The sequence below is a fragment of the Leuciscus leuciscus genome (genome assembly GCF_965113295.1).
Source record: "Leuciscus leuciscus genome assembly, chromosome: 14".
Classification (NCBI taxonomy): domain Eukaryota; kingdom Metazoa; phylum Chordata; class Actinopteri; order Cypriniformes; family Leuciscidae; genus Leuciscus; species Leuciscus leuciscus.
This window is the reverse complement of record NC_138738.1, coordinates 23,082,107-23,105,463: the sequence shown is the minus strand read 5'-3', so window position 1 is coordinate 23,105,463 and position 23,357 is coordinate 23,082,107. Positions and strand designations below refer to the sequence as shown.

The following is a 23,357-nucleotide window of genomic DNA, read 5'->3' as shown; positions in this document are numbered from 1 at the left end:
TTGCTTTTTTGTGTGCTGCGCACATTTGTTTACATTTCTCCTGGAGAAGCTGCATGAGCCTCAGCAGGGCAACCTTGTTACCATTGATCAGTAATACATTTATTATTAACTGCTGATTAGAACTTAAAATGAATGTAATGAAATTAGAATAATCTCTCGTTTTAGTGATTCCCAAGTTATTTTTTTTTGTTCTTGACGTTCTAATCAGGCTATACTCTGGTCGGGCAAGTAAAATTCTCTTTCAGGTAGGCCTATTGTATTTATATATAAATATATTAGGGATGTGACTGTGATAACATTTTCCCACCTATGGAAGTAGGAATAAACTAATACATTTTATTTATGTTTTTATGTGTCCACTGTTCAACTGCAACCGCGTCACACACACATTCCAGAATTGCAATCTTGTCATCGCAGCCTGTTCAGTATAGCCCTAATACAATATAATAATCAAAATAGTCAACATAACATATACTAATTACACTGCTCTGTTTAAATAGTAAGTAGTACAATTTGTACCATTCACAGTAAGCAGAGCTCCACTGTGATGTTTCCAAGCACATTTTTGCGCGTGTGAAGAGGATGATTTTTTCCATCGATATTGGAACACGAGTGAAGTACAAAGCCTATAATAAAGAATAGTTTAGCATCCAAATACATCACAACTGTTGAAACGTTTTGATTCTAATGATAGGGTTACGTGAGCCCAACACTTACTTTCGTTTTTCGTGTGTGTGTGTGTGTGTATATATATATATATAGAGAGAGATATAGATATAGATAGATAGATATTTATATATATATATATATATATATGTGTGTGTGTGTGTGTGTGTGTGTGTGTGTGTGTGTGTGTATATATATATATATATATATATATATTAGTGGTGGGCCGTTATCGGCGTCAACGTGCTGCGTTAACGCGAGACTCTTATCGCGCGATAAAAAAAATATCGCCGTTAATCTATTCTCCAAGTTGGGTTGGGAGATGGCTCTATCCTACACAAGCTATGATGACGCAATCTACCCGCGGCCGCGAGGTAAACCCGGCTGCAACGCATATTCGTCTTCATCTTAAGTAAACACGGCTGAAAGTGAAAGCTGGTGAAAAAGATAGGTGCAACATCCATTATTTGGACTTGGTTCGGGTTTAAGCCGTCAGACGAGCAGCAGCAAACTATATACAGAGTGTGTGGGGTAACAGTTCGGTAAGTTAACACACGACTAATCCGTTCGACCACCTCAAATTCAAAACGAAATTATGATATCACTGAATACCAGCGCGCGCGTATTATTCCCATTCCAATATATCTTAGTGGTGTAGCACATAATCTCGATTTTAAGAATCGTTGTTGTGTTTCTTTTTAACTGAAAAGACATCAGTTAGACAATATTCTAATTTTAAATTTGGGGTTTCATAAGCTCCAAGCCATAATAAACATTAGACCTACTTAAGTCTCTGCAGCTAGTGTACTTAAATTTTATTTATCTGCAAAATTATGTTTTGCACAATATATGTTCTCAAAACTACATACACCCTTTAAAAAAAAATACATTTAGCAGTTGTTTAGCATGGGTCTGTGTAATCTGTTCTGAAATGGTTTTATTATAATATACTGTATATCGTTATCGCAGGAGGCTGCAATGTATATCACAATGTAGATTTTAGGCCATATCGCCCATCCCTAATTGATAGCCTATAGTAGTTGATAATAACATAGGCTTACCTAATGTTGCCTATGGACGGTAACAGTACAGTAGTAACCTTTTACAGTCTATGAATAGAACAGCTTTCTCAAGCAGTTTGTGATGCATTTTGGAAACAGGAGATGAGCGCCTGGTCTAATGCGCCACCTGGCTTGAGAAACCCGTTCTCAAAGACTTACTTTTATAGTCATTATTTGGGTAGCACACATATTCTGAATGCCTTCGGCAGAATTCAAATGAGCCATTTTAATCTAGATTAATCTAGATTAATTTCAAAATTAATCTAGATTAATCTAGATTAAAAAAATTAATCTATGCCCACCTCTAATATATATATATATATATATATATATACATAAATATATATATATATATATATATATATATATATATATATATATATAAATATAGCTGCGAGCAGCGATGGAGGGCCAAAGCCGGCGGCACCGCCACCCCGGTGCCTTTAGGTAACTAAAGGCACCGGGGTTGCGGTGCCACCGGCTTGGGCCCGCAATCGCTGCTCGCAGCTATATTTATTATTATTCTTCTCCGCATTTAATCACATTTTTGAGGGCCTAAACATGCTCGAAAACTCACGAAACTTTGCACACGCGTCAGAACTGGCGAAAATTTACATCTGATATAGGTTTCAGAATTGGGCGGGGCAAAATGGCTCGATAGCGCCACCTATAAAAGTTCAACGGAGTGCGCCTCCCGCTATGTTCCACGTACGTTTATGAAATTCGGTACATACATGTAAGGACCTAATACCTACAAAAAAGTATCTTGGAGCGTAGCCCTAAACACAACAGGAAGTCAGCCATTTTCAACTTCCTCTCAGATTTTTGTGCAGTTTTTGCCATTTTCATGCCTCGTACTTTAACGAACTCCTCCTACAGTTTTAATCTGATCATCTTCAAATTTGGTGAGTGTAATCTTAAGGCCTTTGCGACGTTAAATTGCGAAGATCTTGAGTTTTCGTCGAAGGGCGGGTCCTCGGCGGCCTGACAAATTTCGATGTTTCGCCATGAAACAGGAAGTTGCTGAAACTCAGGCATGGAATGTCCAATCTGCGCCAAACTTCACACGTTTGATAAGCGTTCTGTCCTGAACACATGACCATGCTCATATTCAGTTACAGTCATAGCGCCACCTGCTGGCAACAGGAAGTGACATGTTAAACACTGTTGTGGACTCCTAATAACATATAAAAAAGTTCCAGCATGTGCTAAACATGCTAACAACATACTAGAAACATGTTAAAACATGCTAGCAAACACTTAGCTTAGTGCTAAAGCATGCTAATACTGCAATTAAATAGGAATTTGCTGAAACACAGGCACGGAATGTCCAGTCTGCCCCAAACGTCACACGTTTGATAAGAGTCATGGCCTGAACACATCTACATGAGAATATTCAGTTATAGTAATAGCGCCACCTACTGGTAACAGGAAGTGTCATGTTTAACACGTTGATGCCGTTCTAGCAACATGTTAAAAATGCCATTGACTTCTAAACATGCTAGAAACATGTTAAAACATGCTAGCAAAACTTAGCTAAGTGCTAAAGCATGTTAATTCAATGAAACAGGATGTTGTTGTTACTCAAGAAGGCAATGTCCAATCTGCGCCAAACTTCACTCTTTTGATAAGCGTTCTGTCCTGAACACATGACCATGCTCATATTCAGTTACAGTCATAGCGCCACCTGCTGGCAACAGGAAGTGACATGTTAAACACTGTTGTGGACTCCTAATAACATATAAAAAAGTTCCAGCATGTGCTAAACATGCTAACAACATACTAGAAACATGTTAAAACATGCTAGCAAACACTTAGCTTAGTGCTAAAGCATGCTAATACTGCAATTAAATAGGAATTTGCTGTAACACAGGCACGGAATGTCCAGTCTGCCCCAAACTTCACACGTTTGATAAGAGTCATGGCCTGAACACATCTACATGAGAATATTCAGTTATAGTAATAGCGCCACCTACTGGTAACAGGAAGTGTCATGTTTAACACGTTGATGCCGTTCTAGCAACATGTTAAAAATACCATTGACTTCTAAACATGCTAGAAACATGTTAAAACATGCTAGCAATACTAAGCTAAGTGCTAAAGCATGCTAATATAATGAAACAGGATGTTGTTGTTACTCAAGAAGGCAATGTCCAATCTGCGCCAAACTTCACACTTTTGATAAGCGTTCTGTCTTGAACACATGACAATGCTCATATTCAGTTACAGTCAAAGCGCCACCTGCTGGCAACAGGAAGTGACATGTTAAACACTGTTGTGGACTCCTAATAACATATAAAAAAAATGCCAGTAGGTGCTTAACATCCTACCAACATACTAGAAACATGCTAAAACATACTAGTAAACACTATAAGTACTAAACCATACTATTACTACAATTAAATATGAATTTGCTGTAACTCAAACATACAATATCCAATCTGCCCCAAACTTCACATACTTGATAAAAGTCCTGCACTGAACACATCTACAAAGCAATATTTAGATATATAACCCCACCTACTGCCAACAGAAACTGAACTGGTTAACACAGTAATGCAGTACTAACCACATACCTATTGTGTACTAAGCATGCTAAAAACATACTAAACATGCTAGCAACTACTATATACTGTATACCTCCTTAAATGCACATTGCCCAACCATGCTCTGTCTTCCTAAAGCCAACGAGTGACGATGGCACGGGTGCGAGGGCCCTTTCATCGCTGCTTGCAGCTTTAATTGGTTATGTGCCTGTGTTGAGAATCAACTAATCATCAAGCTCACGTGAAATAGTACACACCTGTCTTCACTCTGATTCTCGCAGTGACTGTGATTAACTCCAGATACTTCTCCAATAACTTCCCAAATACTACTACAATTTTTCTGACATCATCTTTGTTGCATGCTACTACAAGAGCCATGGGCCACAAAAAGCTTACGAGGCATCAATAGCCGCGTTTCCACTGTCGGGCCAGGGCCGGGCTAGGGCTAACAGCGAGCCGAGCCGGGCCAGTGGCCTCGGGCCTCAAGCACCGGGCTTGCGTTTCCACTGCCGGGCCATTAGCCCTGCAGCGCTGCCCTAAACCCCACCCTTAACACGCCTTCCTGGATCAAACGTCATACAACCCCACCCATTTCAGCGGGAATTATGATGTTCATTCAGGCAGGAAGTTAGGAAGTTAGAAAACTTAGATTTTAAGAAGATAGCATGTATTAACTCACCCAGCACACTGTCCATCAAGTCGAACCATGGAAAGTTCCTTCTCTGGGCACCGCTTTGTCCATTGTGCGTTTTAATCGCCTTGTACTGCGCCCACAACTTTTTTATTTTTTTCCGAACTTGAAGCGTTGTTCGCTGAACGCTTAGCTTAGCAAGTTCTGCAACGATGTATTTTATAACGTCCTGCACACGCCGTCAAATTGACGTTGTACCCTTTCTTCTGCCCAAATGCTCAGAAGAGCTTTGGTATCTTCGACAGACCAGTACAGGCGATTCTCCATTTCGAGCAGCGTTTAATTTTCGCGATATAAAAAAGTGAAATGTGCATCTTGCCGCAGACCATAACTTTCCCTAACACCGATAAACTCCGCCTTTTACCTTGACCACGCCTCTAGCCCGAGCTGGGCCAGAAATCCTGGCCGTTGGCCCCGAGTAAGCCCCGATCAAGCCCCGGAAGTGACAGTGGAAACGCGACTGGCCCTGGCACGCACTAGCACGGCCCGGCCCTGGCCCGACAGTGGAAACGCGGCTATTATGGGATCTTATTGTCGAAAGGTGTCGCTCAGGTGAAGGCTACAAGAAATTTCCAAGGAATTAGATATACCATGGATCACAGTGAAGATAGTCATCATCAAGTGGAGAAATATGGCACAAAAGTGTCATTATCAAGAAAAATTTTCATAAGTGAAGTTCGTAAATAAGTGGGATCTCTAAAATTAGTATTTCACTGTGCGGTTAGAACTGCTTTTATGAGACGTCTTGCTGGACAGAAGTGAAGCGCAAGAGAAGACTGAAACTGATCATGCAGTTCAGTTCTCATGGATAGGTTTGGTCTCTCTCACACATTTGGTGCACTTTCAGGCATAATTCAATAATAATTTTATGATAATATTATGATTTTGAGTTCTGAAGCTTGACATGTATTCTGAGATGTACTGTATTGCATTGGTGATTTTGCAGACCTAATTTAAGCCCTGAGGTTTTAGATTGTTGTCTCACATGGCATGAAAACTGCACACCTTTCAGCCTTTCATTCAGCTTTCTGTGTTGCAGGACATCCCAACAGGAGCAGACAGCTGTGTGACCAGCCTGTCATGTGATCCTCAGCGGTCACTTGTAGCTGCAGGTCTTGGAGACGGATCTGTTCGGGTGTACGACCGCAGAATGGGACCTAACGAATGGTGTGTCACGTTTTACAGAGCTCTAATTGTATTAATATGCAATTGTATTATTGAGCTTTGGGGAGAATCAAATCACAGAATCCTTTAAAAAGAGTTATATTATTGAATATTCATCTCTGATGTGCCGCCACAACTATTATAAATTCATAATTCAGATGTCTTGAAATCTGAAATCATTTCTAATTGGCTAGATCAGAAAATGAATCAGCAGTCTGGTGGCTACAGGCAAGTCCTGTCCAGCACCACTGGGTTCGTTTTGTCTTGCATTTGATATTGGTTGGATAAAAGTATCTGGAACAATCTGTCACACCTTCATGCAGTAGCGGTTCCTGGCCGTAAATTTGGGTAGGGCACATTCTGGGTCTTAGCGCTAGTTTATGATAAACATTTTGTAAGCTTTGTATCCTAATCGGTGAACATTAGACACACTTTTGACAGTTATTCAGCCTGAGGGTGGCAGACTTAGAATACACGACAAATGCATAGAATGCCATCTTAGAATTGCTAAATGTATGGAAGAAAAATTATGTCAAATGTTTTTGAAATAAAAAGCCTGTTGAATTGCACTACTTGAAAAAAAATTAGGGCTTGCATTTTTATGGGCCGAAATTCAACATGGTTGAATATTTAAGCTGTGAATATTTCAATTAAAAACTTTAACTTTAAAGTTTCCTATTGAAGTTAGAAACGTGTATAATGTTGTATGCAACTTTGGAGACGGTCCCTAAATGTGCGAATGTCCAATGTCAAGCCAATTTTACATTTATTAGGCTACATTTAGTCATTTAGCAGACGCTTTTATCCAAAGCGATTTACAGTTCAACTAACAATAGGAGGACAACAATATGCAAGTGCTATGACCCTTCCCAGTTTAAACTAATGCAATACACGTAGGCATAGCTTACTATACTATATACTATACTATGTATATTAGGGGTGTAACGATACACTTATTCGTATTGAACCGTTCGGCAAGAGGCTTTCGGTTCGGTTTTCGGTACGCATTTTCAAACCGAACGGTTCAATTTTTGAATTGGACCATTTTTCCTGCCGACCAAAATTTCGTAAATGTAGGCCATTGCGCGTGGCAAGCGCGTTGTGGCGCGACCACAACATTGCCGAACATCAAATGTGACCCTGGACCACAAAACCAATCTTAAGGGTAATTTTTTTTAAATTGAGATGTATACATCATCTGAAAGCTGAATACATAATCTTTCCATTGATGTATGGTTTGGTAGGATAGGACAATATTTGGGCCGAGATACAACTATTTGAAAATATTGAAAATATTCGAAATATTGAGAAAATCGCCTTTAAAGTTGTCCATTTCTATTGGCGATAGTGCTGCATCCATTCACAAAAATAAATGTTTTATATATTTAAGATGGGAAATTTACTAAATATCTTCATGGAACATGATTTTTACTTAATATCCTAATGATTTTTGGCATAGAAGAAAAATCTATAATTTTGAGTCATACAATGTTTTGTTGGTTATTGCCACAAATATACCCGTGCAACATAAGACTGGTTTTGTGATCCAGGGTCACAAATGGCAAACGTAATTCAAGCGGAACGAAACTGCTCGTTATTGTGTGGTTGAAGGACCGTTTATCAGTTTGGACCAGTGCAGCGCGAGCCGATCGTGATGCGACAGTGCTAATAAGAGTAAAGAAAGCATTTGAATTCGCCACAAAAATAACATCGCTGCGAGATCTAGTGAGAAACATTCACATTTCTCCGTTATTAACGGATCAAACAGCGCTGACGTGGAAACCAGGAAGAAACATTGTGCCATGAATGAACTATCCAGTGTCCACAGATCAGCAACATTCACCATGGATTTACTGTAGTAACACTAACTGCAACCATGGAAGTTTGGCAGAAATAGTAGGCTATGATGCCTTCAAGTAACATTACGTCGGTTTTATTTTGACATTATGAATACAATTGCTGCCCTCAAATGTTAATCTGAACTAAAATAAACCTTTGTTTATAACTACTACAATATTACATTTCATTTTTTCCAAGGAGCTGTTTTGTTTTATATGCTACTAAGAAGAGTCAATTATAGCTCTAGAATTGCTCAAAGTAAAAAAAAAAAAATCATACTTTATGATGTTAGTAAAAAAAATAATAATAAAAATTAAAAAAATTAAATCAAGGAAATTTCTCTGCCATTTCTTTCTTTTTGCTGCATCAAAAACGTACCGAACCGAACCGTGACACAAGTGTATCGTATCGAACCAAACCGTGAATTTTGTGAACCGTTACACCCCTAATGTATATATATATATATATATATATATAGAGAGAGAGAGAGAGAGAGAGAGAGAGAGAGAGAGAGCGAGAGAGAAGAGAAAATAAAGTGTTAGTATTAATTGATCAAGTGTTGATTTTGTGCCAGTATATCACGAAACGCTCTGCATGAAACTTTGAAGCTCCAATAAGGTGCGAGTTTGGTCTTTTATATCACTGTATTAGTCCATAAAGCTACGTTAAGCGTTTTTTCCCGACGGAAGGGGAATCCTTGAGTATGAGGTATTGAGGGAAACCGATTATAATCCTGTTCATTGTAGAGAAAGCTGATGACATGTAGGCTACACAGGGAAAGTAACAATGAAGTTATTGAATGAAACATAAACACACCTTTTGTGTCTTTATCATCTTTTCCGCATATATATACTGACACAGATAATCATTTTCATTTTATGAATGAATGGCTTGTTCTTCTAACTGTTGCTGGTCTTCGTCAACAACACGCGCTTTTGCACCCCCTGCTGGTGAGGTCGACTAACAGCAGATGGAGAGTATGCTCGGCAATCTACTGCTTTTCCTGCAGTTCCTGGATGTCTATGTTGAATTTACTGTCGAATTTGAACCACTGAATTTGTGGAAGCGAATTTGCAAAGCGAAATAAAATGGGCCGAAAAATGCCTGTTGAATATTATAGGTTGTATTTTTAAACAGTTTGAATATTTTGGAAGTGAAATATGAAAGGTGAATATGGATTATTGAATTTTTAATAATGTAAATGTGTTTGAAATGTTTTTAATTGAAATATTCACAGCTTAAATATTCAACCATGTTGAATTTCGGCCCATAAAAATGCAAGCCCTAAAAATACAATGCATTAAAATGCAAGCATGGTTAATGTAATGCCTATTTTTTTTCAAGTAGTGCAATTCAACAGGCTTTTATTTCAAAAACATTTGACATTATTTTTCTTCCAGATAAATGTTTTATTGCGTCAGAATGTTGTTTTAGAATATTACAAGTTTGGAATTCCAGTAAGGAAAAAAGTCATGTCTATTCTCAGAACAAACATAAAATAAACAAAAAGAACTACTGTATATAAAGGCTATTCACATGAGCATGTTTAAACTAAAGGGTTTTTAATTTCATTAATTTGATATGCTATTCTACACAAGAAGAACAGACATGCCAACTAGTTACTGAACTGATAAAGACATAGCTGAGGCAGACTGATATCAACTTGGTCTGGAACGAGGTTTACGTAACGTCACGTGAAAATAAGCAGGGCAGCCAGAAATTTGCCCCAATGCCTCTCTACGAGAGCACGCTGCAGTTCCATTTTTCACCACAGATTTTAATTTGTGGGGCACTGTAGAGCTAGGGAGGGCTCAGAGACCGGCTGCCCCATTTAGTATCATGAATACATGCCTGCCGAATCCATGCGCTACATTTTAATATATCCTGCTCACTTTACGATAGTATCGAAAATCTGAAATATATTTGTTGCAGAATGCTGAACACATTTCTAATTTATTATTAATTCAAGCTACAATATGCAAAAAAATTTTTTTCGCTAACCTCTTACTTTAACAAAGGCTTAGGTTGATGACGCAGTGATAAGCGGAATCATAGAACTTGCCGTCATGCTGATGGATCTAATAATGTTTATGGATGAGTGAAAACATTCATGTTTTTTAACATGACTGTGGTATGAAGCAGGGCACGATTGCTAATGAGAGACAGATATCAGCGCCACACGCAAGTCCCGCGGATGTAAAGGAATAAGGACATTTAATTCTACCGAACTACCCGCAAGTGCAGAATTAATACTCACACAGGTCAGTTTATTTGACAAATTAAACTTGTGAGGTAATGCAGCGCTGTTTCACTTGGTCTAACATTACACTATCATACTAAACAGCATTTGAGTGTGTTGAAAGTTATAATGTTATTCTGTGTTAGTTTGTTGGCTATATGAGACTAGCAGTAAGGTAGATAAACATTAGAAAAACATATTGATCATATTCTAACATTTCATCATGTTGAGCTATATGACATTGATTTGTTTTATGTACATTTGCTCACCTGTCTAATAAAGTACATGCAAGATCGGCGTCCCTGTCAAGTCGTGACTCGTGAAGCTCATTGTCCAAGTCCAAGTTAATTGTGGACGTGGAGCTCTCGGCATCTCGAAAACGCCACACTAATATTGATCCTCATTTTAGTTCTCCTTTTGTCCCAAAGTCTGCTTGCCATGGTCCATAATGTTTGAACAAAACAACAACAGCGTCCCGCTAGACACTATGCACTACGCAGGTTACTATGGCAGTACAAGCGGAAACCAGGAATAACGAGGATATTACGTCATTGACAGGCGACAAGTGAACACGGACAGGCACTTTTTAAAATTGTGAATTTCTCTCAATTTACAAATTCTTGGAAACATTTAGGATAATGGAAGTACATAATTGAAAGAAATATATAACACTTTGCAAGTAGTTTTTGGGATATTTAGATACAAAATTCTTTATTTTACCTTTCAGTGTAAGAATATTTTACAGACGAGCCGCAGCTGCCTCCATCTGTTCACACACTATCACCTGCAGATTCCATGAGAAAACAGTGTAATTAAGTCATAAAAAGCCCTATGAATATTTAAATAATGCTAATTTAACAGCTCCCTCCAGTGGTAGCATTTCCAAACACTCAAGATTTCCCCTCTGCTAGTCACATCCGTCAGCTCTCTTCCGTGCATTATTATTTATTTTCTTTCATGCACCTTTAAACACTCCACCTCTGTGTCCCACAGCTCAGGCTGACATTTCCTGTGTCACACTGTTTTTGAGTTCCTTTTCATTAATTTGCATGCAGCCAGGGAGCCACTATACTTTAAGAGCATCAAATTCTTAATGAAATTGAAGTAAACGTGCACCCTGACCTCTCTGTAGACATGCTAAAGTTCAGTCACAGAATGCAGAATCCATATGCGGACATCCTTGCCTCAACTAACAATGCTGGAGTGTTCATGGTCATGTTTTCAGTCTAGTTTAAGGGTGTTTCTTCTGGTTACTTTTAAAATGGTCTAAAATGTTCACCATTTTTTCAAATTCACACTTTAATTCTTAAAATGTGAAAATATCATATCTATACCTAAACAATTTCAATATTTTTTGTGTGAACTGATTTATAAAAAAAATTTACACCAAAAAAAACACTAATTTAATTGTGGCATAATATAAAAAAAAAATATATATATATATAAAAATTCCAATAGTAAAAAAGGTAGAAAAAAAAAGCTAGTGTTCTTGGTTATCAAAGAGATAACATTGTCAGTAAAAAATATGATTAAAATAGGAGGCATGTGTAAAGTAACAGACAAATTATGCTAAATATCACTTGTTAACAATACATTTATTATGAAATATTTCCAATCATGCTGTCATTTTGTCAAATGATGTAAGAAAAATTTAAATTGAACATTGAAATTATCTCCATGATAGAATGTATTTAAACAAAATATGATATTACATATTGTCGGTTATGATATTATGAGATGTGGTGTAAGCTGCACTGTGATAGAAATGACTGGTTCAACTCTTGAAATTCCTCCAAGTTCTCCAGTGATACTTGTAAATACACTGATGGGTGTTGTTAGTATTTTTTCCCCCTCCAGGATTCTTTGATGAATAGAAAGTTCAAAAGAACAACGTTTATTTGAAATAGATTTTTTTTTTTTTTTTTTTTTGTGATGTTGTTTTTGTAACATAATGTTAATGTCTTTTCTGTCATTTCGATCAATTTAAGGGATGGTCCACCGACAAATAAAAATTCTGCCATCATTTACTCACTCTCATGTCGTTCCAAACCTGTTTTGGTTCCCATTGACTCACTATGCATGGACAAAAATGCATACATGTGTTCAGTAGAAGAAAGAAATGCATACAGGTTTTAATGATATGAGGCTGAAGAAATGATGACGGAATTTTCATTTTTCAGTGGACTATGCCTTTAATGCATCTCATAAAAGAATAAAAGAATTAATTTCTTTAAATAAAAAAAAAACTTACTGACCCAAGACTAGTAATAGTGAATAGTAGTGTAAGTCCATAGTTCCAAAAATGCCCATAGTGTAAGAAACACCCTTCTAAAGAACTATTATGATTTCTTCACTATGCTACTAATCACTGTTTTTCTGTGTTCTGGTGCATTGTTATTCCTCCAGCTCCCTCTAGTGTTCAATGTTCAATGATGCTTCCTAATTTTTATGGAATGATTGGCTTATACTACCCAAATATCTATTTTTTTCCAGTCGTGTGATGACGTATAGGGAACACGGTGCTTGGGTGGTGAAGGCACACTTGCAGAAGGAGCCCGAAGGACACATTATCAGTGTCAGGTAACTGCTTTTTTCTCCCACATAATTTAAATCACTTCATCATAGAACTTACTCTCTTTTTGTAGTCACTTCACAATTTGGTTCCCTCTCTTTTAGTGTGAATGGGGATGTGCGTTTTTTTGACCCACGGATGCCAGAATCAATCAACATCTTGCAGACAGTGAAAGGACTGACAGCTTTGGACATCCATCCACAGGCAAACCTGTTTGCTTGGTGAGAGATGCACATGCACCTTTATACATAATCCATACAATCAGTTCCATTGTGCAAAAATATTGCTGTTTAGAAAAAACTTGACTAAAGTTAATAATAATTCTGCTTGTAACATCACTTTTGTAGTTCATTTTTAAAGTCCGTTTATTTAAAGTGCCCCTATTATGGTTTTTCGAATATACCCTTTCATGCAGTGTGTAATATAGCTGTTTGTGAATGTAAACGTTCTGCAAAGTTGTTAAGTCGAAAGTGCACGATAAATAAAGTTATTGTCTCCCAAAAGAAAGAATCGACTCTGAACCGCTAATACGAGTTGACCGGCTAAATCACGTTATTACTGTCTTACTGAAATGCTTCTGCTAATCCGCTGTGGGCCACTATTACCTAAAACTGCATCTATTAAAGGTGCTGTAGGACATCTGTGAAAATGCTAACTATAGCCTGATAGCACTAAAAGCGTACATCCCACCCTCCCTACAAATCGCCGTCCAAAGCCAAGCCTTCTGAAAGCATGAAGCCAAGAAGACCGAAAACAACGTTACTGCAATACCAATATCATGTGTCATTCACCGGTGAGAGAACTTTATAGTAACATTACAATATCAAACGTAAACAAATTCTTAAAAACAGAATTAGATGCAGCAAGCTTTCGGTTTGTTTAGCTAGCAAAACTTCAGTGTGTAATAATATTTCTTGCATGACAGGGTGTCCACGATGAGAGTCTGCTTGGTTCCGTGGTTGGATATATAGATCGTAGATCCTTTACCAGTGCCACTTGTCGGTTCAGAAGGAAAGTTAGGTTGTTGCTGTTTGCCTGCCATTCTCGCTCTGTCCGCACAGCATACATGAACGGGCTGATGACTTATTATGTCTGCATGAACAGCCTGCGCAGTGGTATGCAAACACACGTTGACTGACAGGGAACACATGCTATAGGACCGTTCGGACCGAACGCAACGATTGAACAAACATTGTATGGTCCTACTCCTTCCACAGACAACATATATTTATAAAAAATACATTTAGACCGCTTAACAGAGTGATTGCTATCAGGATATGAGGAGACTTTTTAACCAGCATAAGGCTATGTTCACACTTAGCGTCTTTTTTGACAAGAAAAAGTTGACAACGGCGTTTTTTTAGCAAAAAAAAACGCTGGCAGCGTTCGGTTACAAATAGCAGCCGAGCGCGTCTTTTGTGGCTGGCGCATATACTGACGCGTCTTGACCATGCGTCAACATACGACGAAAAGGGTACCCCCATAACGTCCATATGCATGGTCAAGACGCGTCAGTATATGACGTTTTGGGGTGAGACCGGGCTGCTATAACAAGAGCTGCAACAGTAGCCTAGTGCTGTGTGATGCAAAAAATGTCGAGAAAGTTGGCTCTTGCGTTGGCTTTTGAAGTTACCGGGGAGGAGAATGTCGGTTCACAAAGACGTTTGTGGGTGCACGACAGACAGTTGTTCTTGTTGTTATGGAAACGACAGGTCTCGCTACTCGCTTGTCATTGGTCAGCTGTCAAAAAGGCGCTTGACGTAGGGCGTTCTTTTCAGAAAAGTTGAACTTTTTTCAACTTAAAAAGACGCTCTGAGCTGCAGAAAAAGACGCCGGCGGTGGCGTCTAAAAAAAGCGCTCAGGACTTTTTTGAAAAAACGGTTTACTCCATAGGGTTATAATGTAGAACAGACGCTGGCAGTTTGAAAAAAGACGCTAAGTGTGAACATAGCCTTACAAAATGTTTCTGCAGAGAATCACCTATGGCACCTTTAATGCAGATTGTCTGTCATTCTTACTACTTTGAGGATAAAGGATGGAGCAAGATTTGTTTTACAAGCGTTTATTACATCAGTTATTCACGTTAGTGCTAGGCGAACATATGCACCATTATTGATACAGTTACTATAGTTCCCGCATGTGCACTGCAATAAATTAGAAATATACACATCGGTTTGTTGATGGACATACACTTGTTAATGCTGATGCTGATGAATTACAGTTGAAACATCTCATAATGTACCTCAAACTGAGTAGTGTATCACTGAGAAACGTCTTGCTCGAGTCGTCCTTGCGATGGAGGTTCGTGTTGAATAACTAGTTCTTCCAATGTTCCGTCATCGGACTCGCGCTCAGATCAATATTGTAAAATCAACGTCATCATTACTGTCATTACAGTTCAATCGCTGAGCTGTAGGAAGCCTCCGGACAGAGATGACGTTCAGTTATGGTAATTGGCGTGTAGCTTCCGACAGTCGCTGTGCGCGGTAGACCAGAATCAACAGACTGGACCGTTCAGAGAAGAGTAGGCTCTCAGAAAAGAGGGATTTAGAGAGACTGATTCATCTATCGAGTTGTTCCAGAATCATTGAAAAATGTGGTGATGTGCAATGTATTTTATGAGAAAATGAAACTGTTTTTTGCATGTAAACCTGTTGTAGGAGACCTCCAAAACAAAATTAGGAGCCTTTAAAATAGCATAATAGGGGCACTTTAAAGAAACAGTTCTCATTGCACTTTTCTAAAACAGGTTACAGGGCCTGAATAAAATGCAGAGGAATGTCATGTTCATGATATAATTCAGTCCTGAAATGCTTGTAACTCATTTAATCCCTTTTTTATCTAACTTTCTCTCTCTAGTGGCTCTATGAATCAGTTTATAGCTGTGTATAACTCCAATGGGGATGTGATCAGCAACATTAAATACTATGATGGTTTCATGGGGCAGAGAATCGGAGCCATCAGCTGCCTGGCCTTCCACCCTTACTGGGTAAGACACATTTCTCAATGAAGACCCTGTCCCTTATTTCTATAAGCTGTTATTTCTATAAGCTGCAGTGTTGGCAAAGCTATTTTTAACTGTAAGCTGTCAAGCTTTTAATTACGCTTACAAAGTAGTTAAACAAAAGTCAAGCTACTGTGGTATAAATTCCCCTACGCACCTGACTTATACCTGGGGCGTCTCCTAATCAACGTCAGATGAGTTGGATGACGTCTCGCCCTTTATCAAAACTATCACTTGGGAATAAGGTCTTTAGTGTTTCACTAATCTGCTGCGCTGCAGTAACAGACAGACTCCAGACAATGCCTTTGAATATGCTTTCATCATAGCCAGGAGGACCTCGTATAAATCACAGAGAATCCCACCAGCAAAAGGAAATACAACAGTTTATATAGGATAGGTACATAGCAAAGGTAGCATGGCTTTTTACTCATCACATAATTGTTCTCTAATACGATTGGTTCTATATATCTGCAATTTCAGCTACTTCTCCCTTCTTTGGCAAAGCGAATTTAGCTTTTTTGATTACTCAGCTCATTACAAGTCATGGGGTTATTATATTTAGATAGCAGTCTAACCATGGCCATATGCTTCCGTTATTTTAACACTCTAACTTTGGCTAAAGTTTTGGTACATTTTGTTTTCAAAAGCATATAAATGTTAATCCTGCAAGAAAAATAAATGTTTGTCATAATTAGTTAAAAAATTCCTTAACACTACTAACAAACGTAACTAACTATACTAAAGCTACCTGAGGGGGCAATATTTTAAAATGTATCATATAACTTGTTTTGTACTATGAGAGCAGTATAGTGCTAAAACAAAAATTCGTATGACGGCATAAAACTTCCCTAAATAAACAAACTGAATGAAACTTATTTGAAAACACCCAAATCTTTAACTTGAAAACATAGTGATGAATAGCAGCATGTAAATAAATATTTTTCTACAAAAAATAAACTTCTGTTCAGGGATTCAAATGAATCTGTGAATTGTTTTTTTTTAACCACTTGAATTGTGAATGAATTGGACTTCCAGAGACTACTAACAAATGATAATTTAGGAGATCTGTTTTTAGAAAAGCTAGTGCCATCACTACCGATACTGAGGAGCTTAAAGACAAGCCACAGTTGATCCACATCTGTACATCATTTTTTTTTATACTGACACTTAATTTAAATTTAAAGATGCACTGAGGTTTTTTTATTTTTTTTTATGTTTTACCTCTCAAGAATATATAGTACTTTTGACCAGTGTTCAATATAATGTTCTTGCTCAAGATAAAAAAAGCTGTTACGTTTTTATTGCTACATTTTGAACAATGATTTCACATAAAGGCAGTTTTCAAATATATCAATCATAGCAAATCAAATAATGAGATAAACTTAAGAGTATTAATAGAGGAGAATAAAGAGTAAGAAAGAAAATATACAAATAGGTATAACAGCATCTTGATAAGCAAATAGCACACATGCTGTAGATTATAAATCAGTCAGTCAAATAATACATTTAAGGCTTTATGGAAGATATGGAAGACCAGCCAAATACTACTTATTTTAAATCAGTAATGCCTCCCATTATTATTTATATACAATGGAATCAATGCAAGCTTTTTTTACTTTTCCATTTATTCTCCTGATATATTGACAGATGTCAATATAAAATAAGACCACTGTAGTATTGGCCCAAAAAAAAAAAATAAATTTCTATGGTAACACTGTAATAGAAAATAAAAAACTTTACATATATAATCCTCTTCCTTTTCTTTGACCTCCTCAGCCTCATCTGGCCGTGGGCAGTAATGACTACTACATGTCCATCTACTCCGCAGAGAAGAGACTCAGATAACATCATGACCTCTCACCTTTGACCCTTGCTGCCCAAACCCCCCCCCCCCCCCCCCCCCCCCGGATGTAAATTACTTCCTGTACATATGCAACAACCATGATGAATGTCTAAAGAAGGCTGCTGAACCCACACATGATGACTATATTAGTATCATTATTATTATTATTCTCAAGATAATTCTCATTATGGATTTATTGATTGTACACTTGGCTGTGCAGAGGAGTGTATATTATTAAAATTGCATATAAAGATCTTAAAACTTTATGGTTCGGACGATGCAGGCCGGGTTTGACTGTCTTGAAACTGTTAACCTCATGCAAAGCCTTAGAGTCTGATAGATCAACCTGAAGACAAGAGACTATGAAGATGACAAACTTCCAGAAGCTGGGTGTTCCAGGCTGACTGTTGAAGGCCTGTTGCTCAGTGGGTTCTCTCTGAAACCACATGCCGCCTCATATCTCTGCTGAAGTACAGTTGGATCTGCTCTTCTTCTTGTGTGAAGAAATAGCAAACTGATGCAGCGCTCCTGCTCGCCAGTCACAACCTTCTCTGCACATCCCTGCTTAACATATTCACACACGGTGCCAAACCCCCTCCACATCAAAACACTTTTTTGGACTGTGTGTACACAGATCTGCATTACACCTCAACAACACACATGACTGATCTTAAAGCACTGGACACGGACAATGGGGACTACCCTTCATTTGCATCCACACGAAGCAAAGGTTCTTAAAAATAAGCTCAAATAATCAGGATGTAGATTTGTAGACAGAAATGTAAAGATAAGAAGAGAAAGTAAGTTTTTGGAACCTGGGCATTACAATAACATCAAGCTTGCATTCAAGAGTCAAATGTAACAGTTTTGTTATCTCTGTACACACACAGCCCCCTATTTGAAAATTATGCCAGAGCTTCAGTTTTAATTTGCTTGTCCTTCATGCTGGAAATGCCACACTACCTACTTTTGCAGCACCAAACCTTTTGTTCTCTTGGTCATCATCGTCTTCATCATTTACCCCTCCCCATCTTCTGAGCAGACTGCTCTTTCCAGAGGTTCTTCTGGAAACTCATTTGGTCATAAACATCGAATATGATCTCCATTGTTATTTTTCCTCAATGAAAAATTTGTGCAGTTGACAGAACAGAAAACGGACTATTTCATATTTTTTGCCTATCATGATGTTGCAGTTTGTGTGACCTGATCTGTTTCCACTTTCACTTTCCCTGTCACTCCATGAATGTCTAATCTCTTAGTTAAACATAGAGCAGTTGTTTTTTAATCCTGGTGCTGAGGACTCAATGCTCTGCACATTTTATGTCTCCCTTATATATCACACGTGATTCAGATCATCAGCTCATTAGGTGCGAGATCTATGAACTGAATATAAGATAAGAGAGACATACAAAATGTGCAGAGCGGTGGGTCCCCAGGACCAAGACTGAAAACCACTGGCATAGTGGCACAGCATTATGTGGAATCAAATACAAGTATCATGTCTTTCTCATAGTAGCACTTATATGTACTCATAAAGTCTGATTTTGTCCTGTGCTGCTGATAGCTTTAGTCACACAACCTTTATCAGTTTGCACAAGAATGTAAATTAAAGTGTTTGCTAAAAAAAGCCTATAGGGGTAGTTCACCCAAATACGAAAATGTTATAATTTACTCGCCTGCATGTCGCCCAAACCTGCATGACCTTTCTTTTGTGGGACACAAAGGAGATGTCGATCTAAGTGTCCAAACTGCTTCTTTTTTTTTCTCATTCAATGAAAGTGGATGGGGACCAGTAATTTTAAAATTCAAATTAAAAAGTCACACAGGTTTGTTTAAATGTTTTGGTAAATTATTCTGTATAACATTTTTTGGGGGGTGAACTATCCCTAAGGTACAGCAGAACAATCAGGTGGAGCTTTTTTAATATTAAGTGTTTGACATTTTTAGAGTACATAATGTGAATAAAAGCTTTAAGCAGTGCTAAAGTAAGATTTGTAAGGAACTTTGAGTTGCTGATACATTTAGCCAATCAATAAAACTAGAAGAGTTGAGGATCAGGGTGGAAATGTATTTTTGTAAAAGATCTGATCAAAGTGTTTTGTTTTTTTCCCTTTCCCATCCTAGTAAAAATGTCTGTGAGCATATCTGAACTTTTATTGTGAGGTGACTGATGGAAACAGGCCTGGCTCAAATACTGAGAAATACTTACATAGCTCTTAGACATTTTCCTTTGGGGCAATCATGTCACTATCAAATTACACTTCTTTAGGGAAATTTAATTCATGTCTTCAAATCAAATTATAGATAAATGAAAGAATTATTATTATTATTTGTTTACATTTTGAAGCTTAGCTCCTTGATTAGTTGAATTAACACTAGTCCTGAATCTGTTGTTCTGTTTAGTGAGATGGTGAAGGTAAAACATCCTTGTGTGTAGTGTCCATCAACTCTAACACCCTGATTATCAGACACGTCACTGATGATGCGAAATTATGACTGACAGATATGTTTAATTCTTACCTTCCCAAAATCCAGCTCTTGGAATGTGTTTGAATTGATGTTCATTTTGTAACCGGTTTATGTAATTTCTGTATTTAAATTTTTAACCAGATAAGGTTTTATTTTTTCATCTTTTAATCTCCTCTTCGTTTCAATTTTTATTTTTTTTATTTTTTTTTATTTTATACTTGTATTTCATGGTATGGCTGCCATTCTCTTGCTGTGTTCGCATTAATCCCTGAAGGTAAAGAGAAAGCACATTTGTCCTTCACCTTTCCCCAGGACCCTTAGTCTCTTGTTGGATTCTCTGCCCCTTTTGGACATTTGTTTTCATTGAAAGGATAATTTGGTAATTCTGTGTATTTGTTTATGAATTGTGCCGGTATATTCCCATCAGAATATACCGTTTTTCAGCTCGCTGTGGGGAGTTGGGGATGTACTCTGGCTTCATCAAACTGAAAATTACTGCTCTACTAATCCTGCTTTGGGTTTTAACATTTTAAAGTAAAAGAATTGAAATGAATTGAAACAATCAGGGGTTTTCCATGGCTATAGACTGCTTTTTCACCATGGTTTAAATGACAAGAAGAAAGCATTCGAATAAACCAGTTACATTACAGTACAGTTTGATTTATTTGTCTCTTTGCTTTGCTTGTTTCTGTCATACTTTTATCCAGTTCCTCTTGATGTTGGCCGTTTTTATTTGTGTTAGTTGACAAATGTCCATACTTTTTATTTTATTTTTTTTTATCAAGATTTTAGGTTACAGGAGGCACATTTTGATATCTTTCCATTTAACAGGTCAACTTTTTTTTTTTTTTTTTTTTTTTTTACATTTTACCTTTTCACAAGATTGCTTTTCAAGTCATTCAGCAAAATGCCTTAATTTGTGTGTGTGTGTGTGTGTGTGTGTGTGTGTGTGTGTGTGTGTGTGTGTGTGTGTGTGTGTGTGTGTGTGTGTGTGTGTGTGTGTGAACCGTTTATATGTTATATTAATTGTTATAACTGTATAACAAAATATACTATATTTACTAGAAATACTAGAAAAAATTATTATTGCATTCTTGCAAAACATTTGTTTACTAGAACAAAACCAATTGTCATTATTGTGATGCAGATACTTTTATATCTTAAATTTGTCGCTGCTTTGTGTCCACAAAAGTATAACTGTTTGCCCTGTTTGTTCTGATCATTACAGGAAGACTGAAAGCCAGACATGGTTTCATAGTTAAAACAGGAGTGATCATCTAGCAGTTTTTTTTTCCGTTTTTTTTTTTCTGTTTTTCGCCTCTCTGGGAGGCTCTGCTGATTCACAATTGGATATGGAAGTCTCTGTGTTTACTTGAAGAGTACTGACACAGGTTCACTTCCACCTCTTATCCATTGCACCAGCCTCCTGCCTCATCAGAGAGATGCAAATCTGGCCAGAGTGAACATTCCAGCTCCTGGCATCACTTCCTCAGGAAGCAACACTCACTTCCTGTGAGTTTGACCCTGCGAATGGTGTTCTTTTAAGCCATGCCTTTTTTTGTACCAGACATACTGCTGATCCATGGGTCTCATCACTCCAAACGATCTTCCAAGAACTACACAGTCCTATCCAAATTCCTTTTAGCATGTTCAAGTCAGCCTTGTATGTTCTCTTGTTCAAGAGTGGCTTTCGTCGATGTGTCCAGGCATGAAGTCAATGTTTGTTTAGGGGTCTTTTCATAGTCTGCACTGATTTTTTTTATTTTTATTTTTTTTTTATTCAACAGGTCATCTTGCAAGCCTTTGGTAGGAAATTGAGGGGTTTTTTTTCTCATCTGCTCTGATCTTGATGCCTTTTGATTTTATTTCCCTTGATTAAATTGAGCTTTTTCTTCCGTGTGCTGGAAGGTTTGCTGTGGTAATGGTACCATGCGTTTTAAAACGATGCTCTGTCTCTAGGAACTTTTAGTGTCTTGGAAATGTTCTTATAGCCATAGCCTATTGGAAGTAATCAAACAATCATATGCATGAGCTATATTTATGCATGCATCACAGCTAAAGCTAATTAAGTGTTGTTATAGAGTTCCCAAAAGCTTGATATTGTTTTAACACATTTTTTTTACCTTACCATACTAGTGAGGGATTTAAAAACAGCAATATTGGAAAAAGGTTTGAATAAGTATGACATAGCTAATGAAAAACAAAATCCTATAACACAAAAATATTAAATTTTATGCTGATATAACTTTTAATTTGCCACTAAATAGTTATATTACTTTTTTATTAACTGGATCTTTAGAAAACATTGCATTTGTAACAGTCTCTGTGGGACTGAATAATTAGAATAAAATGGGTGTGGACAGAGGTTTCTAAAATAGCTCTTATCCCCAGAGATGGAACCCTCGAAATATGTTTAACTATTTTCCTTCCCCTTTTTTTCTCAAAATCAAGATTTTAGGTTACAGGAGGCACATTTTGATATCTTTCCATTTAACAGGTCAACTTTGTTTCTTTCATTTTTTTTTTTTATTTGACCTTTTCACAAGATTGCTTTTCAAGTCATTCAGCAAAATGCCTTAATTTATATATGTGTGTGTGTTAACTGTTTATATGTTATATTAATTGTTATAACTGTATAACAAAATATACTATATTTACTAGAAATACTAGAAAAAAAATAATTCTTGCATTCTTGCAAAACATTTGTTTACTAGAACAAAACCAATTGTCATTATTGTGATGCAGATACTTTTATATCTTAAATGTGCTGCTGCTTTGTGTCCACAAAAGTATAACTGTTTGCCCTGTTTGTTCTGATCATTACAGGAAGACTGAAAGCCAGACATGGTTTCGTTAGCCAGCAGCCATATCACCCTGTAGACCAAGACTGGTTGTCCACTGAAGCTAAGCAGGGCTGAGTCTGGTTAGTACCTGGATGGGAGACCTCCTGGGAAAAACCAGGTTGCTGCTGGAAGAGGTGTTAGTGAGACCAGCAGGGGGCGCTCACCCTATGGTCTGTGTGGGTCCTAATGCCCCAGTATAGTGATGGGGACACTAAACTGCCAAAAGAGCACCGTCCTTCGGATGAGACGTTAAACTGAGGTCCTGACTCTCTGTGGTCATTAAAAATCCCAGGATGTCCTTCGAAAAAGAGTAGGGGTGTAACCCTGGCATCCTGGCCAAATTTGCCCCTTGGCCTCTGTCTATCATGGCCTCCTAATCATCCTCATATACTGATTGGCTTCATTGCTCTGTCTCCTCTC

The 23,357-nt window shown here is 37.6% G+C and overlaps 1 protein-coding gene across 5 annotated transcripts in view; it reads left to right on the top strand.

Moving 5' to 3' along the window:
- rptor (regulatory associated protein of MTOR, complex 1) overlaps positions 1–20,746 on the top strand; it is a 393,572-nt gene extending 372,826 nt beyond the window's left edge. For all 5 annotated transcript variants that reach the window (XM_082136702.1, XM_082136700.1, XM_082136701.1 and 2 more), the window contains 5 exons: positions 6,004–6,131; positions 12,700–12,786; positions 12,883–12,999; positions 15,638–15,767; positions 17,559–20,746. In XM_082136702.1, coding sequence (XP_081992828.1) covers positions 6,004–6,131; positions 12,700–12,786; positions 12,883–12,999; positions 15,638–15,767; positions 17,559–17,627 — 531 coding nt within the window. In that variant the 3' untranslated portion in view covers positions 17,628–20,746. The remainder of the gene's footprint in view (positions 1–6,003; positions 6,132–12,699; positions 12,787–12,882; positions 13,000–15,637; positions 15,768–17,558) is intronic.
- Positions 20,747–23,357: the final 2,611 nt, after the last annotated feature.